This window comes from Panthera pardus, unplaced genomic scaffold, assembly GCF_024362965.1.
Source record: "Panthera pardus isolate Hobbes unplaced genomic scaffold, ASM2436296v1 HiC_scaffold_1, whole genome shotgun sequence".
Classification (NCBI taxonomy): domain Eukaryota; kingdom Metazoa; phylum Chordata; class Mammalia; order Carnivora; family Felidae; genus Panthera; species Panthera pardus.
Genome location: NW_026526654.1, coordinates 1,605,495 through 1,624,197, shown reverse-complemented (window position 1 = coordinate 1,624,197; position 18,703 = coordinate 1,605,495). Strand labels below are relative to the sequence as shown.

At 35.2% G+C, this 18,703-nt stretch overlaps 1 protein-coding gene across 1 annotated transcript; it reads right to left on the bottom strand.

Moving 5' to 3' along the window:
- Positions 1-16,014: 16,014 nt before the first annotated feature.
- Positions 16,015-16,977, bottom strand: LOC128772522 (olfactory receptor 2T29-like). The gene has a single exon (XM_053899181.1). The coding sequence runs from the start codon at positions 16,975-16,977 to the stop codon at positions 16,015-16,017; it is 963 nt and encodes a 320-aa protein (XP_053755156.1).
- Between the last annotated feature and the right edge of the window lie 1,726 nt (positions 16,978-18,703).

The window sequence follows — 18,703 nt, the reverse complement described above, 5'->3', positions numbered from 1 at the left end:
AAGGACCAGAGAACACTACCAGAAAGTCCAACTCTACAAGAAACATAATGACAATACATTTATATCTTTCAGTACTCACTCTAAACGTCCATGGGCTCGATGCTCCAATCAAAAGACATAGGGCAACAGAATGGATGAGTAAACAAGATCCATCTATCTGCTGTTTACAAGAGACCCACTTTAGACCTAAAGAAAACTTCAGATTGAAAATAAGGGGATGGAGGAACATCTATCATGCTAATGGTCAACAAAACAAAGCTGGAGAAGCCATACTTATATCAGACAATCTAGACTTTAAAATAAAGACTGTATCAAGAGATGCAGATGGGCATTATATCATAATCAAGGGGTCTATCCATCAAGAAGACCTAACAATTGTAAACATTTGTGCGCCAAATGTGGCAGCACCCAAATATATAAATCAAGTAATCACAAACATAAAGAAACTCATCGATACTAATACCATGATAGTAGGAGACTTCAACACCCCACTCACAACAATGGACAGAGCATCTAATCAACAAATCAACAAGGAAGCAATGGCTTTGAATGACACACTGGACCAGATGGACTTAAGAGATATATTCAGAACATTTCATCCTAAAGCAGCAGAATATACATTCATCTCCAGTGCACATGGAACGTTCTCCAGAATAGAGCATATACTGGGACACAAATCAGCCCTAAGTAAGTATAAAAAGATTGAGATCATACTGTGCCTATTTTGAGACCACAACGCTATGACACGCGAAATCAACCACCAGAAAAAATTTGGAAAGGTAACAAATACTTGGAGACTGAAGAACATCCTACTAAAAAAATGAATGGGCTAAGCAAGAAGTTAAAGAGGAAATTAAAAAGTATATGCAAGTCAATGAAAATGATAACACCACAACCCCAAACCTCTGGGACACAACAAAGGCGATCAAAAGAGGGAAGTGTAGAGCAATCCAGGCCTTCCTAAAGAAGGAGAAAAGATCTCAGATACACAACCTAGCCTTATGCCTTAAGGAGCTGGAAAAAGGACAGCAAATAAAACCCCAAACCAGCAGAAGACAGGAAATAATAAAAATTAGAGCAGGAATTAATGCTATCGAAACCAAAAATAAAAAATAAATAAAAAGCGGTAGAACAGACCCATGAAACCAGAAGCTGGTTCTTTGAAAGAATTAACAAAATTGATAAACCACTAGCCAGTTTGATCAAAAAGAAAAAGGAAAGGACCCAAATAAATAAAATCAAGAATGAAAGAGGAGAGATCATAACCAACACAGCAGAAATAAAAACAATACTAAGAGAGTATTATGAGCAATTATATGCCAATAAAATGGGCAATCTGGAAGAAATGGTCAAATTCCTAGAAACATATACACTACCAAAACTGGAACAGGAAGAAACAGAAAATTTGAAGAGACCCATAACCAGTAAGGAAATTGAATTAGTAATCAAAAATCTTCCAAAAAACAAGAGTCCAGGGCCAGATGGCTTTCCAGGGGAATTCTACCAAACATGTAAGGAAGAGGCAACACCTATTCTCTTGAAGCTGTTCCAAAAAATAGAAAAGGAAGGAAAACTTCCAAACCCTTTCTATGAAGCCAGCATTACCTTGATTCCAAAACCAGACAGAGACCCCACTCAAAAGGAGAACTATAGACCAATTTCCCTGATGAACATGGATGCAGAAATCCTCAACAAGATATTAACCAACCAGATCCAACAATACATTAAGAAAATCATTCACCACGACCAAGTGGGATTTATACCTGGGATGCAGGGCTGGTTCAATATCCACAAAACAATTAACGTGTTTCATCACATCAATACAAGAAAGGACAAGAACCATATGATCCTCTCAATAGATGCAGAGAAAGCATTTGACAAAATACAGCATCCTTTCTTGATAAAAAAAAAAAAAAAACCCTCAAGAAAGTAGGGATAGAAGGAGCATATCTCGAGATCATAAAAGCCATATATGAACGACCCAACGCTAATATCATCCTCAATGGGGAAAAACTGAGAGCTTTCCCCCTAAGGTGAGGAACAAGACAGGGATATCCACTCTCGCCACTGTTATTCAACAGTGTGTTGGAAGTCGTAGCCTCTGCAATCAGACAACACAAAGAAATAAATGGAATCCAAATCGGCCAGGAGGTGGTCAAACTTTCGCTCTTCGCACATGACATGATACTCTACATGGAAAACCCAAAAGATTCCACCAAAAAAACTGCTAGAATTGATTCATGAATTCAGCAAAGTTGCAGGACATAAGATCAATGCACAGAAATCAGTTGCATTCCTATACACCAACAATGAAGTGACAGAAATCCAGGAATCGATCCCATTTACAGTTGCACAAAAACCCATAAAATACCTAGGAATAAATCTAACCAAAGAGGTGAAAAATCTATACACTGAAAACTATAGAAAGCTTATGAAAGAAACTGAAGAATACACAGAAAAAAAAAATGGAAAAAGATTCCATGCTCCTGGATAGGAAGAACAAATTTTGTTAAAATGTCAATACTACTCAAAGCCGTCTACATATTCAATGTAATCCCTATCAAAATAACACCAGCATTCTTCACAGGGCTAGAATAAATAATCCTAAAATTTGTATGGAACCAGAAAAGACCCCGAATAGCCAAAGCGATCTTGAAAAAGAAAACCAAAGCAGGAGGCATCACAATCCCAGACATCAAGCTGTATACAAAGTTGTAATCATCAAGACAGTATGGTACCAGCACAAGAACAGACACTCCGATCAATGGAACAGAATAGAGAACCCAGAAACGGACCCACAAACGTGTGGCCAACTAATCTTTGGCAAAGCAGGAAAGAATATCCAATGTCATAAAGACAGTGTTCAGCAGTGGTGCTGGGAAAACTGGACAGCGACATGCAGAAGAATGAACCTGGACCACTTTCTTACACCCTACACAAAAATAAAATGGATGAAAGACAGGAAGCCATCAAATACTCAAGAAGAAAGCAGGCAAACGCCTCTTTGATCTTGGCCACAGCAACTGCTTCCTCAACACATCTCCGGAGGCAAGGGAAACAAAAGCAAAAATGAACTTCTGGGACCTCATCAAAATAAAAAAGCTTCTGCACAGCAAAGGAAGCAATCAGCAAAACTAAAAGGCAACTGACAGAATGGAAGAAGATATTTGCAAATGACATATCAGATAAAGGCTTAGTATCCAAAATCTATAAAGCACTTATCAAACTCAACACCCAAAAAACAACTAATCCAGTGAAGAAATGGGCAAAAGACATGAATAGACACCTCTCCAAGGAAGACATCCAGATGGCCAACTGACACATGAAAAAATGCTCAACATCACTCATTATCACGGAAATACAAATCAAGACCACAGTAAGATACCATCTTACACCTGTCAGAATGGCTAACATTAACAACTCAGGCAACAACAGATGTTGGCTTGGATGCGGAGAAAGAGGATCTGTTTTGCATCGTTGGTGGGAATGCAAGCTGGTGCAGCCACTGTGGAAAACACTATGGAGGTTCCTCAGATAACTAAAAATAGAACTACCCTATGAGCCAGCAATTGCACTACTAGGCATTTATCCACGGGATACAGGTGTGCTGTTTCGAAGGGACACATGCACCCCCATGTTTATAGCAGCAGTCTCAACTATAACCAAAGTATAGCAATACTCCCATATAGGAGTATTACTCGTCAATCAAACAGAATGAAATCTTGCCATTTGCAACTACATGGATGGAACTGGAGGATATTTTGCTGAGTGATATTTGTCTGAGAATCACAAAAATTATATGATTTCACTCATATGAGGACTTTAAGGACAAAACATGTGAACATAAGGGAAGGGAAACAAAATATAGAAACAAGGAGGTGGGTAAAACAGAAAGCGACTCATAAATTTGGAGAAAAAACTGAGTTTTACAGGAGGGCTTGTGGGAGCAAGCATGAGCTAAATGGGTAAGGGGCACTAAGAATCTACTCCTGAAATCATTGTTGCAGTGTATGCTAACTAATTTTGATGTATTTAAAAATATTAAAAAAATTAAATTAAAAAAATAAATGCAAACTATTTGCACAATGTAAAAAAAATTACAAAAAAATATGAGAAAGGAAAGCTTCCAAATACATTCTAGAAGGTTAGCATTATCCTGATATAAAACCAAGGACACCACACACACAGACACTGACACACACACACACACACACACACACACACACACCACAGACCATAACCCTGATGAGCACAGATGCAAAATTTCACAACAAATATTAGCAAATCACATACAATAATACATTTGAAAGATCATTCACCATGATCAGGTAGGATTTATTCCTGGGATCCAAGGGCAGTTCAATGTTCAAATATCAATCGACATCATACACCATGTAAATAAAATGAAGGATTAAAAACCACATGATAATTAAATAGATCCAGAAACAAATATTTGACAAATATACATCCATTTGTGATAAAAAGTCTCAGTAAAATGTGTTTAGTGAGAACATACCTCAAGATAATAAAAGCCATACATGAAAAAAACCCACAGGTACCATCATATTTAATGGTGAAAATTGAGAGCTTTTCCTCTAAGGTCAAGAACAGGACAAGAATATCAACTCTTGATACTTTTATTCAATGTAGTACTAGAAATCTTAGCCACAGCAATCAGATGAGAAAAATAAATAAGAGGTAGAAACATTGTTAAAGAAATTAAACTTTTGTTATTCACAGGTAAAATGATACTATACGTAGAAAATCCTAAATATCACAAACACACACACACACACACACACACACACACACAAATGAAAACAAAAACACTAGAGGTAATCATCTAATCCAGTAAAGTTGCAGTATATAAAATGAATACCCCCAAATTGGTAACATTTATATACAATAAGAAGAAAGTAACAGAAAGAGAAATTTAAAAATTTCACAATTGCACAAATAGAATAAAATACCTAGAAACAAACTTAGCCAAAGAAGTGAAAGATCTGTTCTCTGAAAACTATAAAAAAATGATGAAAGAAAGTGAAGGTGACACACACTAATGAAAAAGAAATATTCCATGCTCATGGATCGAAAGAATTAATGTTGTCAAAATATCCATAATAACCAAAGAAATCTACAGATTCAATACAATTACTATCAAAATACCAACAGCACTTTTACAAAACTAGAACACACAATACTAAAATTTGTATGGAATCACAGAAGGCCTCAAAGAGCCAAAGCAATACTGGAAAAGAATAAAGCTGGAGATACCATAATTCCAGATTTCAAGATTTACTACAAAGCAGTAGTATTCAAAACAATATGGGGCTAGCACAAGTGTAGGCACATAGAACTTGTAGTTCTATGGTCAGTTTATCTGTGACATAGGAGGCAAGAAGTAAATCTAGACATTCTCTGTAAAAGAATGAAACTAAACTACTTTCTAACACAATGCAAACAAACACAAAATGGATTAAAGATGTCAATGAGAGACCTGAAATCATAACAATCCTGGAAGGGAATACAGGTATTAAGTTCTCTGCATCAATCAAAGTAACATTTTTTTTTACATGTGTCTGCTGAATCAAGGGAAACAAGATCAAAAATAAACTATTGAGACTATAATAAAATTCATTTCTGAACAGTAAGGAAATAATCAACAAAATAAAAACACAACAAACTCAATGGGAAAAGATCTGTTTAAATGATATATGAGATAAGGGGTTCATGTACAAACTATAGAAATAATTCATAGAACTCAACACCAAAAAAAAAAAAAAAAAAAAAGATGATTCAGTTTAAAAATGGGCAGAGTACCAAGGGCTCCTGGGTGGCTCAGTTGGTTAAACATCCAACTTTGGCTCAGATCATAATCTCATGGCTTGTGGGTTTGAGCTTCATGTTGGGTTCTGTGCTGACAGCTCAGAGCTTGGAGCCTGCTTCAGATTCTGTGTCTTTCTTTTGCTCTGACCCCCCCCCCCCCCCCCCCCGCTCATGCTCTGTGTGTCTGTCTCTCTCAAGAAAAAATAAACATTAAAAAACTTTAAAAAATGGGCAGAGTACCTGAATATACATTTTCTAGAAGAAGACATACAGAAGGCCAACAGACACATGGAAAAATGTTTATCATCACTTATGATTAGTGAAATGCAAATCAAAACTACAATGACCTATCATCTCATACCTGTCAGAGTGGCTAAAAAAAAAAAAAAACAAAAAAACAAGAAACAACAGGTGGTGGCAAGAATTTGGAAAAAAAGGAACACTTGTGCCCTGTTGAGGGAATGCAAACTGGTGCAGCAACTATGGAAGACATTATGGAAGTTACTCAAAAAGTTAAAAATAGAACTACCACAAGATCCAGTAATCACATTATTGGGTATTTACCCAAATATTAAAAAAAAAATTAATTCAAAGGGATACATTCCCCCTGATATTTATAGCATCCTTATTTATAATTGCTAAGATATGAAAGCAGCCCAATTGTCCGCTGACAGAAAAATGGATAAGAAAATGGGTAAGTAGTAGATTATTACTCAGACATAAAAAAAGAATGAAATTTTGTCATTTGTTGTAACAGGGATGGAACTAGAAAGTTATGTATTATTCTAAGCAAAATAAGTCAGTCAGAAAAAGACAAATACAATATTATTTCACTGATATGTGAAAATTAAGAAAGAAAACAAATGAGCAAAAGGAAAAAAGAGAGAGAGAGAGGTAAACCAATACACAGATCATAACTATAGAGAACAACTGGTGATTCACAGATTACCATAAGGAGGTGGGAAGAGGGATGCATTAAATTGGCAATTGGGATGAAGGAGTGCACTTGTTGTGATGAACACCAGGTGTTGTATGGAAGTGTTGGATTATTATATTGTGCAACAGAAGCTAATATTACAGTGTATGTTAACTAACTGGAATTTAAATAAAAATTAGAAACTACAAAAAATAAATTACACAGTGCCAACAAATAAATTTAAAATTTTTTAAAAATGAAATAGAAAATTTGTAAAGAATGATTACTAATAAAGACATTGAATCAGTAACCAAAACTTCTCAACAAATAAAAGTCCGGATGAAAAGGCTTTCCTGGTGAATTTTACCACTGAAAGAAGAATTAATGCCAATCCTTCTCGAAGCCTCCAAAATATAAGAGGAGGAATCACTTCCAAATTCATTTCAGGAGAACAGTATTATCTTGAAAACAAAACCAGGAAAGGATACCACAAGAAAATAAAATTATAAGTCATTATCTCTGGTGAACATAGGTTCAAAACTCTGAAACATGATAGGAGCAAACCAATTTCAGTAATACCATAGAAGATATAGTAGAGGAATCAAGATACATTAGAAAAATCATACACCATGAGTGGGTGGGATTTATTACAGGGATAAGATATGGTTGAACTTCTGCAAATCAATGTGATAAGTCACATTAGAAAAATGAAATATAAAAAACATTATCATCTCAATAGTTGCAGAAAAATCATTTAACAAAATTCAACATCCATTTATGACTAAAATTCTCAACAAAGTGGGTATAGAGGAAATATGTCTCAACATAATAAAAGCCACATATGTCAAGATCACAGCTCACATTATATTAAGAGGTGATAAGAGCTTTCCCCTAAAATCAGGAACAAGATAAGGGTGCTCTCTGTCATTACTTTTATTAAATGTAGTATTAGAAGTCTGAGCCATAGCAACTAGGCAGGAAGAATAAATAAGTTTTCCAAATTTGTAAGGAAGAAGCAAAACAATGAATATTAGCCGACAGCATGATATTACATTTAAAAAACCCTAAAGACTGCACCAGGGGCGCCTGGGTGGCTCAGTCAGTTAAGCGTCCGAATTCAGCTCAGGTCATGATCTCACAGTCCGTGAGTTCGAACCCCTGGTTAGGCTCTGTGCTGACAGTTCAGAGCCTGGAGCCTGCTTCAGATTCTGTGTCTCCCTCTCTCTCTGCCCCTCCCCTGCTCATGCTCTGTCTCTCTTTCTGTCTCAAAAATAAATAAAAAAAACATTTAAAAAATTTTAAAAAAAGACTGTACCAAATATCTACTAGAACTAATAAATTAATTCATAAAGTTGCAGGATATAAAGTAAATACTCAAATAAATATTGCTGTTTATTCACTAGCAGGGTAACAGAAAAAGAAATTAAGAAAAAAATCCATTTATAATTGCATCAAAAAGAACAAAATACCAAGAAAACATTTAAACAGTTTTAACAGCTGTGAACTGCGAACTATAAGACATTTATGAAGGAAATGGAAGAACACACTAACAAATGGAAAAATATGCCATTTCTATTGGTTAGAATAATTAATATTAAAATCCCCACACTAACTCAAGCAATCTATACATTGAAAGAAATCCTTCCTAAAATTCCAATGATAAATTTCACAGAAAGAGAACAATCCTAAAATTTTTAAGGAATAACAAAAGGTCCTGAATAAGCAATCTTGAGAAAGAAGAGTAAAACAAGATATCATGTTCCCAGATTTCAAATTGTATTACAGTCACTGTTCTCAAAACATTTTGGTATCAGCATGAAAACAGACACACCATTCAATGGAATATAAGAGAGAACCCAGAAATAAATCCATGTATATACAGTAAATTAATTTATGACAAATAATCCATGAATATACAATGGGGAAAAGACAGTTACAATTAACAATGTTAGGGAATCTGGACAGTCAAATGCAAAACAAATAAATAAATAACTCCTAGGGGCATCTGGGTGGCTCAGTCAGTTGAATGTCTGACTTTGGCTCAGGTCATGATCTCATGGTTCGTGGGTTCGAGCCCCATGTTGGGCTCTGTGCTGACAGCTCAGAGCCTGGAGCTTGCTTTGGATTCTGTGTCTCCTGCTGTCTCTGCCTCTCCCCTGCTCATGCTCTCTCTCTCTCTCTCTCAAAAATAAATAAACATTGAAAAAATAAATAACTCCTATATTTCACCATATACAATACTTAACTCATAGTAGATTAAAGATTTGAATGTAAAACCTGAAATCTTACCATTCATAGAAGAGAAAAAAAATAAGCAGTAATCTCCTTGTCATCAGTCTTGGTGATGATTTTTTTTATTTGACACTGAGAGCAAAGGTAAAAAAAGAAAAAAAATAAATAATTGGCACTACATCAAACTTACAAGCTTCTTCACAACAAAGGAAATTATCAACAAAATGAAAAGACAACTGCTAAATGGGAGAAAATATTTGCAAATTATTTTTCTGGTAAGAAGTTAATATCCAAAATATATAACAAACTCATACAAGTAAGCAACAACAACAACAACAACAACCATACAATCTGATTTATAAATGAACAGATCTGAGTAGACATTTTTCCAAAGAAGATATAGAGATAGCCAACAGGTAACATGAAAAGGTGCTCAATATCACTAATAATAAAGGAAATACAAATCAATATGTCCCTGAGGTATTACCTCAAACATGTGAGGATGGCTATAGTAATATATATATATATATATATATATATATATATATATACACACACACACACACACACACACACACACACACACACACACACACACCCCTCCATACTTATTGAAGTATTATTTACAATAGCAAAGATACAAAAACAATCTGGGGCACCCGGATGGCTCATTCAGTTAAATGTCATATATATGCTCAGGTCAGGATCCCATGGCTCATGAGTTTGAGCCCTGCATCAGGATCCTCACTGACAGTGCAGAGCCTGCTTGGGATTCTCTCTCTCCATTTCTCTCTGCCTCTCTCTCTCTCTCTCTCTCTCTCTCAACCTGTCTCTCTCTCTCCCTCTCTCATAATAAATAAACTTTAAAAAAAGGAAACAACCTAACAGTTCATAGATTAATGAATTATTTTTAAAACTATAATACACACATACACAAACATGTGCATACACATAAACGTACATACATACAATGGAGTGTTATTCAGCCGTGAAAACAGAAACTCATTTGTGACAATATGGACAGGCCATGAGAATCTTATGCTAAGTGAAATCAAGTCAGATAAAAAGAGAAAAATGCCAAATTATCTCATTTATATGTGGAATTAAAAAAATCAATCCCATAGATACATAGACCATTTTGCTTGTTACCAGAAGTGGAAAGTCGGGAAGGTGAAATGGGTGAAGGTAGTCTTAAGGCACAAACTTCTAGTTATAAAATAAAGCATTCAGATGAAATGTACTATTGGTGACTATTATTAGTACACAGTATTGCATACTTGAAAGTTGCTTTCAGGTAGTAGATCTTACAAGTTCTCATCAATAGAAAAATATTGTTACAATGTATGGCAATTCTTGTTAACTAATCTTATTGTAATCATTTTGCAATATATACAAATACTGAGGATTATGTTCCACACCAGAAGGTATATAACGTTATGTCAATTATATCTAAAAAATATACTTAAACATAAGCTCTAAAACCATAAATTCTGGACACTGTACTGGACAAAGAATTCTTGGTATAATACCCAAAGTCCAAGTAACAAAAGCTAAAGTAGCTAAGTGTCACATTAACCTAAAAGTCTTATTTATGGCAAAGGAAACAATTAAATAAAAATGCAACAAGGGAATGGGAGAAAATATCTGCAGACCTCATTTTAGACAAATTGTTAATATACAAAATAAAGAACCCATATAACTCAATAACAAAAAAAAAAAAGTTCCCTAACAACTCAATTAAAAATAGGCAAAGGAAGTGAGTAGATACTTCTCAAAAGGAGACACATGGTCAACAGATATATAAAATTGTGATCAGCATCACTAATCATCAGGGAAATGCAAATCAAAACTGCAATAGATATCACCTCCCACTTGTTAGAATGCTTATTATTAATAACAACAAAGAAGAAGTGTTGGTCAGAATGTGCAGAAAAGGTAACCCTTGTATACTATGGGAATTTAAACTTGTGTAGTCACCTTGAAAAGCATATGTAGGCTTCTCAAAAATTCGAAAATACAATTACAGTTAGGGGTGCCTGGATGTCTCAGTTAAGTGTCCGACTTCAGCTCAGGTCATGATTTCACAGTTTGCAAATTTGCACCCAGCGTTGGGCTCTGTGCTGACAGCTCAGAGCCCGGAGCCTGCTTCAGATTCTGTGTCTTTCTCTCTCTGTGCCCCTCCCCCAGTCTCTCTCTCTCTCTTTCTCTCTCAAAAATAAATAAGCATTAAAACATTTTTTTAAAAAAAGAAAATAGAATTGCAATTGGATTCAGCACCCCCACTTCTTTTTTTAATGTTTATTTATTTATTTTTGATATATAGAGCCCAACTGGGGGGTGGGCAGAGAGAGAGGGAGACAGAATTTGAAGCAGGCTCCAGGCTCTGAGCCATGAGCACAGAGTCCAATGTAGGGCTTGAATCCATGAACTGTGAGATCATGACCTGAGGCAAAGTCCAAAGCTTATCCGATTGAGCCACCCAAGAGTCAACAACCCCATTTCTGGGTGTATATCTAAATTAATTGAAATGTGGATCGCAATAAGGTATCTGCACTTCCATGTTTATTGTTTCATCATTTACAGTAGATAAAATAAGGAAACAAATTAAATGTCCATCAACCAATGAATGAATAAAAAATGTGGCAAAATATGGAATGTGGTATATAATGGAATATCATTCAGCCTTAAAATGTAAGGACATTTTGCCATTTGCAATTACTTAGATGAGTCAGAAAGACATTAGCCTAAGTGAAAATAAATTTGACTAAAATAGCTACCATATTATTTCAGTCATATTTGGAATCTCAAAATACACTTGAATAAACAAAAAGCAGAATCAGACCTATGAATGCAAAGAACAAACTGATGGTTGCCAGAGGTGAAACAGGTGGAGTATTAGACAAAATGGGTGAAAGAGAGTAGGAGATACTGTCTTCCAGTTATGTAATGAATAAGTCATAGGAATAAAAGGCACAGCATAAGGACTATAGTCAATTATATTTAAATAGTATTGTATGGTGACAAATGGCAGCTACAGTTGCAGTGAAAAGAGCATAGCATATAAACTTGTCAAAGCACCACGTTGTACGTGAAAAACTAATGTAACATTGTATGTTATATATACTAAAGTAAGTTTTTAAAATATTAGTTGACAAAAAGTAAAAAAAAAAAAAAAATCTATAAAGTATTTAGCCCAGTGCCTGGTACACAGTAAACCTCAATAAATGAAAAAGCTAGACAAATATGCACATACAAGGTCAACATACATATGCTTGTATAAATATGTACATATATACATAGAAATGCATGCAAGTTAATTACTCATATAACATTCTGTGTTGCTTATAGAGTATTATTTACCATTCACAAATGAAACTAGTTACCATTTTATAAGTCAGCCTGAATTTTACGCCTTGTAGTCAATCTAGGGAACCACTTTTAACCAGATATCTTCTGCTCGAAGCCTAGGGTTGATGTTCTTTAATGTTTAACCAGGGAAATTAATTATTAGCTGGACAATTCAGAGCTTTTCTTAAGATGTTAACTGATATGTATCATTATCTCTAATATGCGCATGTGTGGTATACATATTTTCACAACTCAAATTTGAAATCTATAATCTAGCAATAACTTGTTATACCAAGCAACCGGAATTTACTGGGAGGCTAACATCTATATAGAGGGAATATCTAATCCTTCTAAAACTATGGGAAAAAAAACTTCTGTGGTTATGATTTTATAACAATAATGCCTTGTTTTGTCCTTTATATTGCAACTTTGTGGCATTTATGTTTATAGCATTATAAAATCATACCGTAATTAAAGTATAACTATTCACATTTGAGAAATAATTTGAAAACAATGTGTGACATCTTCTATATTCTCTCAGAAAATGTACAGTATCCATGAATAAATTGAATTCTAAGAAAATGATTTTCTCTAGAACTTAATACCACCAAGTTTTCAGTCTAGAGCAAAGATGATGGAAGTCACTATAACTGAAATACACCATTTTTCACCGTGGAAATGCCCAGTTACTCAACTATCTCTGAGTTCATGCTTATTAGCAAATATTGGTTTGGACATTACTACCTAATGGCCTCAAACAAAATATTTAACCTGTTGGTGCCTTAGTTTCCTTCTCTGTAAAAGGGAGATAATAAAAACACCTTCCTTATAGTCAATAATACTATAGTGTACACTTAAAAATATTGTTGAAAGGTTTATCTCATGATAGATGTTCTTATCACAGTTAAACAAATTTAACCACCATCACCACCACAACAAAATATATCTGCTTCAAGAAGTTTAAAAGGTTTAAATAAGTTAATATATGTAACATCATTGGAACAGTGGCTGGCACACAGTGTAAGATCAACAACAAACAAATAAATGCAATTTGCCATAAAAAAATAAAAAGCAGAATATTTGTGAAAAACAATGCAAGCTTCTCCACCTAATCCATGGTTTACTACTAAATTTGGTAATAATTTAAATCATTGTATTTCATGTCTTTTGGAAAGTGCAGGAACACTGAGGGCTTGTTTTCATGGGTTAAAAATTATTTGTCTGGCAAGATGCTGGTGGAATCATGTTGCACATTTTAAACTACTTCAGTGCACTGCTACTTATGTAGCGCTGTAAGCAAGTGCATATGAGTTCAAGAAACTCTTTCCACTTGTTGCTTACATTTTAGATACAAAAAAATTGAAGCAGCAAATTTCCTCTATGTCTAGTAACTCTGAATATTAGGTATATTTTCTAACTCCACAGTTCTTGTAAATCATCAGTATAAACTATGAAAAATTGTATTTTGAACACTTTATTTAGGAAAGAATTCATCATTCTAAAATATTTTACTCTCATTATTTTTTGTTTGAGATAGAGTAAAGTCTATTTTTGAAAAAAATATTCAATAACACATTTTGTTTTGTTTGACTAAATTTTGTTTCTCATGTTTACAGTGTTTTAAATTTTAAATGTGTGTGTTACAGTTCAAATTGAAGGAAGGGGCATATATACTACTCAGTTATTTTGGAATTAAATGGTGTGCATATTTTATGTATTTCATTTGCAACAAAAATATTGCAAAAAAATTTTCTAGCTTCATTTCCCCAAATACTGCAAGATACCTATTTTACAGTCATGAAGGAACTGAGAGTATCAAGAGAAAAAGGGAATCTCTACTTTTTTAAAAATTTTTTTAACATTTATTTATTTTTGAGACAGAGAGATACAGAGCATGAACAGGGGAAGATCAGAGAGAGAGGGAGACACAGAATCTGAAACAGGCTCCAGGCTCTGAGCAGTCAGCACAGAGCCCAACGCGGGGCTTGAACTCACAGGCGAGATCATGACCTGGCGGAAGTCAGACGCTTAACTGACTGAGCCACCCAGGAACCCCAAGGGAATCTCTACTTTTGAAACCACTTGATATTTCACAAGTTGTCACAGCTAATTGAAAACTGGTACACATGCAACCAAGTGTCTGGTTTTATGGAACAGATTTTACAAGACCCTGCTTACACCCCAAAGCCCATAATTCCAATTGGAATGGTCCATTACACTTACATCAACACTATTCATCTTATTGTCCTCACACAACTTGTCTCCATACCTCCAGTGTTGCTCTTCTCCAATTGATTCCCACTAATTTCACTCTTCTTAAATCCATGTGTCATCATTTTATTATCATTTGTAAATACCTGGGTCGAAAAAGGAGAAGAATTGAAGCTATAAAGTGAGCCAGAAAGGAGGTGCCATTGGAGCATTCCTCTCCTTCTTGATCGACCACTTGAACTTTGTTCATAGTGATCCTTTTACGTGGCATCATGTCTTTGAGGAAGATCCCGTGTCCCAGCCTCCTATACTCATGAAGGTGGCATCTAGTCACCATTCAACACTGAGTCTAGGGTCTCTTTTCAGACTCTTTGTTTGGTTGAACTCATATGTCATAGGTAGAAATGGTGTGTCCTTATGAGTTGTAACTTTTCCACATGTGTCTCAAACCAGTTTGTGTAGTTTATTACAACTATTTGCAAAAATTACACCTATGGATAAAATTCCCTTGAGACAGTAGACATTTGTTATGTACATGTGAAATTCACTTAGCTGTTAGTTATTATTTTCATTTTAATATAGAATAAACCATGTTTTTTGACTAAGTGAAGGATTGAATGTTAGATGGACTTTACTTGTTTGTATGATAAGTTACATACTCCAGATCTCAGTGGCAGTACCAACCACCTTATGCTGGAAAGCTTCCCTAAGTCCTCCTTCTTGGGGTTAATATTTTTCCCACAGTACCTTCTACCACAATGTGCTAATGATTTTAGAGAGGTACTCACCAGTAGATATCTTCAGGTTTGGGACCTTAAGAATAAATTTGCCCTAATTAAATTCATCCCAACAACTGAATTCTTGTAGTAAAGATCAGCCATGATAACATGAGCATGATTTCTAAGATTTGTTATTTACACGACCAACATGCAGTGAAGACAACTTTTTAAAATAGACAAAAGTCTGATATCTTACGTTTTATTCTTAAACAATTTCAAATTTACAGAAAATTAGTATGGATAATGGTAATAGTAAATTCGTATAAATATTAATAATAGTACAATAAACAATTAATACACCCTTTGCCTAGATTCACTTATTAACTTTATACCCCGTTTGCTTTATCATCTCTCTCTCTACATCTCTCTCCCTTTCTCTCTCATCAGTTGCACACATTATGATCTTTGTTTCTAAATATTTAATTATGTATTTCCAAATAATATGCATATTTTCCCACAGAATCACAGTGCAGCTATGAACTACAGAAAAATATAGCATGAATACAATACAATTGTACAAATATTTGAGTGCAGAAGTGTAAAAATTAAGAGCATTCCATTATAGGGAAACAATGCCTCCAAAAAGGATGAACAGGTAATGACACATCATGGTATGAGAATCTAAGGGAAAACATTGGCATTGGATCCTACTTTTAATTTGTACAGTGAAGAAAAAAAAAAAACCATTAGTACAAATATTTCCTATTTTATACTTTCCTGAGAGACAGACTTAACATTGAACATTTTTTTTAGAGCCCTTGTAACATCCTTATTCCTAAGACTATAAATTAAAGGGTTTAGAACAGGAGTGAGTATAGTGTAAAAGACAGATACAATCATGTCCTTCTCAGGGGTGTGGTAGGTGTTGGGGAGCATGTAGGTGTAGACAGCAGCCCCATAGAAGAGGATGACCACGGTCATGTGGGAAGAACAAGTGGCAAAGGCCTTCTTCCGCCCCTCTGCTGACTTCATCCTGTGGATGGTGAAGAGGATGAAAGAATAGGAGCTTGAAATGACTGTCACAGGGAAGAGGAGTGAGATGACACAACAGAGGTACATGAATGTCTCATAGAGGGAAGTGTCTGAGCAGGAAAGTTTCATTACAGCAGGAACTTCACAGAAGAAATGATAGATCTCCCGAGATCTGCAGAAGGGGAAGGTCATGGTGATGGGGGTTATCATAAATCCATCCACAGATCCCAGAAACCAGGAAGAAGACACCAGAAGGAGACACACCCTATTGTTCATGAGGATAGGATAACGGAGTGGATGGCAGATAGCCACATAGCGGTCACAGGCCATAGCTGCTAGAAGGAAAAATTCTGAACCTCCTAGTGTCAAATAGAGAAACATCTGCATCCCACATTCGGGGGCTGAGATCTTATTCACACCCATGACCTGGTCCATGAGCATCTTGGGCACAGTGACAGAAATGTACATCACATCCATGAGAGACAACTGGGTGATAAAAAAGTACATGGGATTATGAAGGTGAGCATCAAAGTATATCAGAAGGATCAGGATGATGTTTCCAGACAAAGCCATCAGGAAATCCACTAAAATGACCACACAAAGGAGAGCTGGGTGCTTGGATTGACTGAAGAGTCCCACTAGGTCAAAATCTGATCGTCCAGTATGGTTGTTCACCCAAGTGTTGTTCTCCATTGGATTTCACCCGGATCACCAAGGAAAACTATGGAGTTAATAGATCACTAATGGAATATGATCACCTGAAATAAATTTTTAGTGAGCTTGTGTGTGTGTGTGTGTTTATGTTTACACATGGCAACCCAGTATAGTAATAAGGGGACTTTCCAAGGGCTAGTGTATATTAGGATTAAAAATTACCTGTAATTGAACAAATTTAATCGAATTCTAAGAATTCACAAATGTGAATCAAAAATATTTGTTCCCCAAAGATAACAAAAACACAAATCAAAAAGATATATGCACCTCTAGGTTTATTATTTTTTTCAAATCTTTATATGACATTTATTTTTTCATGTTTTTCTTTCAATTCCACTTAGTTAACATATAGTGTAATATTAGTCCCAGGTGCACAATATAGTGATTAAATACTTCCATACAACAAGTGCACTCCTTAATCCCCATCACTTATTTAACCCATCCCCCACCAACCTCCCCTCTGGTAACCATCAGTTTGTTCTCAGTAGTAAGAGCCTGTTTCTTGGTTTGCCTCTCTCTCTTGTTTTCCCTTTGCTCATTTGTTTTCATTCTTAAATCCACATATGGGTGAAATCATATGGTATTTGCCTTTCTCTGACTGACATCTTTTGCTTAACATAATACTCTATAGCTCCAAACATGTCGCTGCAAATGGCAAGATTTCATTATTTTTCATGAGTAATATCGCATTATAAATTTATATATACACCCTTATGCTTATGGCAGCATTATTTACAACAGCCAAGATATGTATTTACATATCTTGACATGGACACTTGAGTGTCTGTCAATATATGGGTGCATAATTTAGGAGTGATTGTGTATGTGTATATGCACAGAACACACACACACAATGGAATATTATGCAGTTATAAAATCCTTAAGTTTGTGCCCTTTTTGACAACATGATGGGCCTAGATGGTACTATGTTAAGTGAAATAAATCTGGTTGTGAAAGACAAATACCACATGATTTCAATCCCATATGTAGAATGGAAAAATACAAATTAATAAACAACAAAAAAGGGGGGGGCGCCTGGGTGGCTCAGTGGGTTGAGCATCTGACTTCTGCTCAGGTCATGATCTCGCGGTTCATGAGTTCGAGCCCTACATTGGGCTCTGTGCTAACAGCTCAGAGCCTGGAGCTTGCTTCAGATCCTGTGTCCCCCTCTCTCTCCATCCCACCCCTGCTTGTGCTCTGTCTCTCTTTGTCTTTCAAAAATGAATAAACATAAAAAAATTTAAAAAAGCAGAGTCAGACCTATAAATACAGAGGAGTAACTGATGGTTGCCAGAGAAGAAACTGATGGACCAATGACAAAATGGGTGAAGAAGAATGGGAGATACTGGCCTCTAGTTATGGAATAAATAAGTCACAGGAATAAAGGCAAAGCATAAGAAATATAGTCCATGACATTGTGTTTTTCTTTCATTTTTGTGTTTTTTCCTCCTTAAGTTCAGTATTTTGAAATTTCCTGATCATAGTGTTGTTTATCAATGAGTATGGGAATTTGCAGAATCACTGCCCTACAAAAATACAAAAAGGGAATCACTGTCCTAAAGAATAAAACCCCTTATTTCTAGACTTTTTTTTGTTATAGAAGTTAAAATGGAATCAACTTCTCTGGTTTAAGTATCCAACTGGATCTTAAAAACTCTGAGAGATACATTCCATATAAGCAAGATTTAGAAAATAACTGAAACAT

Coding starts and splice junctions, on each gene's coding strand:
- LOC128772522 (XM_053899181.1), bottom strand. CDS start 16,977: ATGGAGAACAACACTTGGGTGAACAACCATACTGGACGATCAGATTTT.